Below are 7,500 nucleotides of genomic sequence, written 5' to 3' on the forward strand. Positions count from 1 at the left end.
GGTTGTAGGTACTGAGGGCTAGGTCAAGTTGAAGGCTTGAGACTAGGGTTCACGGGGGAATTAACTCAGGATTGGGTGGAGGCAGAGGTCTGAGGTGAGGTCAAAGGCACAGGTAGGTCAAAGCCAGAGGTGATTCAGGAGTCATCAAAGACACAGCCCTCCCGGTCAGGGACAAGTTGAGATGACAAAAGTCATGCAGGAATGAACTGGGATGGATTTGGTGTGGCTGGTTCAGGGGAAGATACGAGTCAGAGATCAAGTCAGGGGTCAGGGCTCAGGGGTCATCGGTTCACAGGTCAAGAGGGTTAACACCGAAGCCCCAGATGGAATCTATGTTAGTTAGGTTAGGGTCGGAGGTTGGGATATGACCCAGGTGGGTCCGATCCAGAGTCTGCAAGGGCCACGTCACTGGGGACATAGAGCAGACGAGGTTCTTACTTCATGCCCAGTGCGTCTTGTCCCACGGGCTCCCTCCGGCCCTTGTGGCCAGCAGCTATGTCCTTGTGTAATGCAAAACCCTCAGGAAACCAGAGGGTGCTGTGCTCTCGCTTGCGCCTGGCAACCATGACACCCAGGACGAAGATGACCAGCAGAAAGACAGCCCCTGCCACCAGCAGCGGCAGCAGTGGCACGCTCTGCTCTGGAGGCTCCAAGGGCTCTCCTGCAGGATAAAAGCAGCCGGTGAGCCTTCGGCCGAGCGGCAGAGCAGGAGGAAGCAAGTGGGATTTCAGTCTGGGGCGGTGGGGCGGTACTCAGCTATACGTAGGGCTGCAGCCGTGGAGCAGGGCTACAGGTAAGGTTCCGATTTTAAGGGGCTCTTCCCCGTAGAGCAGGCTTCAGCCAGCAGATGGGGCTTTACTCACAGGGCTTCAGCCGCACTAGAGGATCCACCCACGCTCTGAGGCTACGTGCTCTGACATCCCTCTCCTTTTCACACCTCACCTCGCACATCCCGTAGTGGGTATGGGAAATCAAGCCGCTCCACTGCCGACAAGGCTCCCAGGTAGTCGGCAGCACTCTGGGCGTCAGGGAAGCAGTGGTCGTTCTCCGCTGACTTCAGACAGAGCCGGTTGTCAATCTCCAGCATCACTACAGAGCTGCAGGGACCGAGCAGAGGGACCCAAAGGCTCAACGCTTGTCTACAGCATCCTAGACACCCGACCTCAGAGAGCCACTTCCACCTCCACTCTCCATGTCTCTGCCTCGAACCCAACTCTCAGCTGGTACCCAGCCCCGCTGTCTCTCCCATTGTCTTATTGGTCGCCAGTGTCCCAAAGCTGTGAATTCAATAATGTCTTCACGCACCCAAGTGAAGTGTGTTGGTGTAGCCCTTTGCCAGGACAGTGTATTAGCTTCTCTAAAGTCTTGCTTTTCTCCTCCATTCTTTTTTGTAGTGACACGAATCGGGGCCTTGAATGTACACGGCAGGTCCTCTACCACTGAGCCACATCTCCTAATGTCCCTCGATCCTTAGGTCTCTAAGATTCCTTAGATACCTTCTTCTTCCTTCTCTCCTGCTTCCTTGACTCTCCCTTCTTCCCTTCCAATGACCTCCGATACCCAGTTGTCTTGTACCCATCTTCAGGCCTCAGTCACCTCCTGGAGGGCCTCCCCATACTTTGAGACCCTTTAAGAACAGCAAGCTCCAAATGGCACCTTTAACACCCTGTGTCCTCATCACTTAAGCCACTTTAGCCAAGGGCCCATGCACCACCTCACCCATCTCCTTGACTTCTGCCTGCATCCAAACAGAACCCACAAGCCACAGGGTCTCTAAAGTTCAGCCCTCCTTCCTTTGTCAGAGCCCAATCCTCAGGCCCCGGTCCACCCTCAACAAATGCCTCTCCCAGTTCAGGTTCCCCTACCAGGTCACTAATGAGCAAGTTCTACAACTTCCATGAGATGAGGGGGAAGGGGAAAGAAGAGAGGGGGGAGGAAAGAGAGTGAGTGTCAGGGGTGATAGTGTGATAGGACGCTATAGCCCTAGTACTTGGGAAGACTGAGGTAGGTGAACCATGAGTTCAAAGCCAACCTGGGCTACAGATTGAATTTCAGGCCATTGCCTATAAAACACAAACAAAGCAAACAGCAAGAAGAAAATAACAAACAAGACAGCAAAATGGCTCATGGGTCAAAGTGCTTATCACACAAGCCTGACAACCTTAAGAAAAGAGAGAACTGACTTCACAAAGTTGTCCTCTAACCTCTACATGCATGCAGTGTCACGAGTGTCATAGCACTTGGGGACCTACACACACATATCATACACAATAATAAATCCTTTCTTCTTGCTGTTGCTTTTGTTTTTCTTTTTTTTAAGATTTATTCATTTATTATATATGAGTACACTGTAGCTGTCTTCAGATACACCAGAAGAGGGCATCAGATCCCATTACAGATGGTTGTGAGCCACCATGTGGTTGCTGGGAATTGAACTCATGACCTCTGGAAGAGCAGTCGGGTGCTCTTAACCGCTGAGCCATCTCTCCAGCCCTCTGTTTTTATTTTTCAAGACATGGTTTCTCTGTGTAGCCTTGGCTGTCCCAGAACTAGATCTGTGGACCAGACTAGGAACTCAGAGATCTGCCTGCCTCTGCCTCCCAAGTGCTAGACTAGAAGTGTACGCCACCACTGCCTAGCAATAATAAATACTTTTTAATTAAAGTTATTATTTTTAAAGGGCACGCATGCCTTTAACTGCTCTGAAAACAATCTGCCTCTCCTGATTGAGTAGCACTAGCCCCAAGGTGCGATTTTGTAACCCCTACCCTCCCAAGGGTCACATTCATATTTAAGAGGCATTTCTCATTGTCACCGCAACAAGGTTCTGTCACCTGCATTTGAAGGATAAAAAAAAAGGGGGGGGGGAAGATGGGGATTTGGCTCAGTGGTAGAGCGCTTGCCTAGCAAGCGCAAGGCCCTGGGTTCGGTCCCCAGCTCCGAAAAACAAAAACAAAAACAAACAAACAAACAAACAAAAAAACCTACAGCATTGCAGGTCCGCTCCCTGTAGTGTACACAGGATGAACCCCACCCACGGCAAAGAAGCCAACCCGACAGACACTGAAAAACCTGTGGAAGATGGGTGGCCAAGAGCGCTCTCAACTAAGAAGCGTGAAACAGGTCTGGATCATGGGTGCCCTAAGCACTCTACCCAGTTCTGGGCCACAGTCACTCACCCGATCACCTCTGGGCCAAGCTCACGACGAACCCGGGATTCGGAGCCAGGACTTGGCCGGTGGTAGGGAAAGACCATGGCTTGGCCACGTGCATCCAGGCGGAAGCGCAGCGAGGTGCGCAGAATAGCGCTGAGTCGCTGCAGGAAGTCAGCACTAGAGCGAAGCAACTCTTCAGGAGGCAGAAGAACTGTGAGGACCAGAACCCCCCGGGCCAAAAGGGCCGGGACCTCACTGGCACAGTCCAGCCCATCCCAGCCACACTCCTCGGTGTTACAGCCCTGGTCACAACGGCCATCTGCAAAGTGGTCGGCGCAGTACTTCTTATAAACCGGGCTGGGGGGCAGAGAACACAGGGTTAGAGATTCCTCTGGTCGTCTAAATGCACACACAGAGAAGGGCAGTACTGGACAGTGCTTGCATGGGGTGGGGTGGGGGGGTGTCCTTGCATATGTCAGGCTTTCTGCAAACGCAGTAGCAGTAGCATAGCCACAGTTCTGTGTTCCTAATCCGAAATACTTGGGACTAAAACTATTTCAGAGGGCGGGAGAGATGGTTCAGTGGTTAAGAGCACCCCACTACTCTTCCAGAGGTCCTGAGTTCAATTCCCGCAACCACATGGTGGCTCACAACCATCTGTAAAGAGATCCAATGCCCTCTTCTAGTGTGTCTGAAGACAGCTACAGTGTACTTATATATAATAAATGAATAAATCTTTAAAAAAAACTATTTTGGAGTTCAAATTAGAGTTTTAGAATATTTGCATATATGCTTAAATATATATGCAAGTAAATGCAATGAGATCTCTTCATATAAATATTTTAAGAGAAGATCTCATGTGTCCCAGGTTGGCCTCAAACTCCCTATGTTAGCCAAATATACCTCTAATCTCAGTACTCCAGAGGCAGAGGCAAGGATGTCTCTGTGAACTCAGGGCCAGCCTGGTCTACATAGCCAATTCTAGGCCAGCCAGGGCTACATAGCAAAACCAATAAAACAAAACTATGTAGCTGAGTGTGATCTTGAACTTATCCTCCTGCTCCACCTGATGAGAGCCGGGATTACAAGTCTGCACCACCTCTCACAGTTTAGGCGATGCTTGGGACCAGAGCCAGGGCTTTGTGGATGTTAGGCAAGCATTCTGTCAGTTGAGCTACATTCCCCCAACCCTCTATACGTAATTTATATAAGGCACCTCAGGGATGGGGCCCAAGTCTAAAGACAAAAATACACATACCCAAAAGTAACTATGTATTTTTAGTGTGCCTGACTTTGGGGGTTGTTTTATTTCCATGCCGGGGATCGAACTCAGGGCCTCTCGTCTATGCAGGTGCTCTGCCACTGAACCACATCCCAACCCGTGTCTGGATTTGGACTGCAACTTATCAACGAGGCAAAGGATGGGATTTTCCACCGAGGTATCACGCTCATGTGCCACGTAATTCAGGGGCTCTGGTTTGGGATTGGGGATGCTCAACCGGTATCAGTGTAACGGTATCAGTGTAACAGGTGTTAACTGAGCTCCTGCTGTGTACCAAGATCCCGTCCACCAATCCTTGCCCCAGAAGAACTGGAACCCTTGTGGGTGGAGAGAGATGTCCCAGGAGACAAATGAGGAAAGCACACAGGATCTCACTTACAGGACAAATCAATGGTAAACGGAAGCGTACACATGGGTTCTGTTTGGAATTAATTACTAGAAAGCAGGGAAGTGCTGGGGGTCACCCAGGAGTAGTTCGAAATGCTGATAACACGCAAAGGCCTGGAGGAAGTGGGAGGAACTTCTTAGGGAAGGAACAATTCAGTGAGTGCAGTGAGCGGAGCAATCCCAGGTAACAGTAGGTCTGAGGCATCTGAGGGAAACAGAGGTCAGGTGACTGGAGAACTATGAGGAAGGGGAAGGATGAAATGAAAGACTAATAAGGAGACAATGGTAGGAGAGGATTCCAGACAAACACAGGGACACACAAGAGGATGCGGAAATATAGAATGTATGGGCCTGTGAGGGATGAGGCAGGAGATAGGACAGACAGACAGACAGACAGAAAGACAGACAGACAGAAGCAGAGAATCCATGGGACTGAGGATGGCCAGAAGAAGGACATGAACAAGCAAGTGACACAAAGACGGGCAGATAGATGGCACACACAGAAAAAGCAATTAGACATACAGGTGGATAAGAAGAAGGACAGACAGCTGGGCATACAGACAGCCCCAGGTCCCACCGAAGAAAGGAGAGAGCAGGCTCCCACAGGGTGGCTCTCTGACCTCCACATGCATGCACACTAATAATTAAGGATAGTGTTTGGGGTTTTGTTTGTTTGTTTGTTTTGAAGCAGGGTCTCACTGTGTGGCCTCCACTGGCCTGGAACTCACTATGTAGACCAGGCTGGCCTTGAATTCATACAGAGACCTGCTTGTCTCTACCTCCCAAGTGCTGGGATTAAATGTGTGAGCAACTAGACCCAGCTTGATTTTTAAAATTTTAAGAAAGACAGAGTATAGCAGCAAACCGCTGAACTGAGAACAGGACCCCCGTTGGAGGAATTAGAGAAAGGATTGAAGGAGTTGAAGGGGTTTGCAACCCCATAAGAACAACAATGCCAACCAACCAGAGCTCCTAGGGACTAAACCACTACCCAAAGAGTACACATGGCTCCAAGTGCGTATGTAGCAGAAGATGGCCTTGCTGGGCACCAATGGAAGGAGAAGCCCTTGGTCCTGTCAAGGCTGGACCCCCAGAGTAGGGGATTGGGGGAAGGAGGGATGGGGAGGGGAACGCCCTTATAAAAGAAGGGAAGGGGGAGGGGATGGGGGCTTATGTCTGGGAAACCAGGAAAGGGAATAACATCTGAAATGTAAATTTTAAAAAAATCCAATTAAAAAAAAGAAAGAAAGCGTAACAAGCCATAAGTATGGACAGATGGAATGTGTAACCGCAGGCAGACAGAAACAAAGGGGCAAGATATGTTGGTGAAAATATAAATGGGCAGAGATGAGCAAGACACAGAGGTGGAAACCAGGGAGAAAACCACCAGTGTGCCTTGGTGAAAAATGAAGGGACAGGCCATCGATGATCCAAAAACGGACTGACAGGCAGACTGACAGATGTGGCTCCCTGACAGATGGACATAAGAAGTCTTGGGGGCGGGGGGGGGGCCTCACTTGCAGGTGCGGTCGCGGCCACCAGAGTAGCAGTCAAAGTTGTCATAGAGGCAGGCAGGAGAGCTGCAGGCTGGATCGCACCGGCTGTTGTTGAAGAGACGCCAGCACTGCAGTGCCTCACACTGCCTCCAGGGGTCGTCCACATTCAGCGAGCAGTCACCGCCGTCCCAGCCACAGCCTGGGCTGTTGCACTCACGGTCGCAGTTCTGGTCCCCTCGCTTGGCCTGACAGGCGGCTCGCGGGCACCGTGGCTCCTCAGGGACCTCAGGGGCTGCGGAAGGGGTCTCGCAACGCGGGCCACCCCAGCCCGGAGCGCATACACAGCGGAAGAAAGGGACACTCTGTACAGGTAGGCAGGAGCCCCCATGCAGACAAGGAGTAGCAGCGCAGCTGGTGTTAGTAGCTCCAGAGGGTGACGCCCTAGAAACCCGGCAGGAGGGCCCAGACAGCCCGGGAGGACAAGCACAGCGCGGCCCACGGGCTGTCTGCTGGCATGGGATACCCACTGGGCACTGCAGCTCCCGGCAGGAGCGTGCCACCCGCTCGCAACGCAGACCCCAGAATGGCTAATGGTGGGGTGAGGGGACAGAAAGAGAAAAATTGGTAGTGAGAAGAAACAGATGGGTGGAAAAGACAGAGAAGAGTGGAGGTCAAGACTTGAGAAATGATGACCCTCCCTCTCCCAACCTCTCCAATTCCAGCAACCTCCCCTTTCCTCTACAGAAAGCCAGGTCACGATTTCACTAAGTTACACTCCAAACTACAATTCACCGTCTCAGAACCTCTTTGCCTTCCACTTTTCCCTTACACACATACACCTCCCTGAAGCCACCTGCCTTCTCTTTCCCCACCAGTCACACCTACCTGGACACAGTGACAGGTGAAGGTCAGCCCACCTCCACGGCCTAGGCTGGGACGGCACTGGCCTCCATGCTGACACGGTTGGGACTCACAGGGGAACAGAGCAGTCTGACATCGAGGCCCTGAACAAACAGATGCAGGAGGGTCAACTGCAACGGTAGGACCACGTCGGCGCCCTGGCCAGCCTCTCCATCATACGCACCTGTGAAGCCAGGGAGACAGATGCAGCGGAAGTGCCCACCTGGATCTTGTAGGCAGTCCCGGGTATGTGCTGCATGACAGGTGCCGGGTCGGCACT

At 51.7% G+C, this 7,500-nt stretch overlaps 1 protein-coding gene across 2 annotated transcripts in view; it reads right to left on the reverse strand.

The window, feature by feature from the left end:
• Notch3 (notch receptor 3) overlaps window positions 1-7,500 on the reverse strand; it is a 51,217-nt gene that overhangs the window by 20,435 nt on the left and 23,282 nt on the right. The window contains exons 22-27 of one of the 2 annotated variants that reach the window (XM_087558817.1): window positions 7,444-7,500; window positions 7,206-7,324; window positions 6,342-6,907; window positions 3,180-3,512; window positions 943-1,097; window positions 439-661 (exon numbers count right to left, since the gene is read on the reverse strand). The exon at window positions 7,444-7,500 is cut by the window's right edge and continues 162 nt beyond it. In XM_087558817.1, the coding sequence (XP_087414943.1) occupies window positions 439-661; window positions 943-1,097; window positions 3,180-3,512; window positions 6,342-6,907; window positions 7,206-7,324; window positions 7,444-7,500 (1,453 nt within the window). 2 annotated transcript variants of the gene reach the window in all.

This window comes from Rattus norvegicus, chromosome 7 (genome assembly GCF_021556685.1).
Source record: "Rattus norvegicus strain SHRSP/BbbUtx chromosome 7, alternate assembly SHRSP_T2T, whole genome shotgun sequence".
NCBI lineage: Eukaryota > Metazoa > Chordata > Mammalia > Rodentia > Muridae > Rattus > Rattus norvegicus.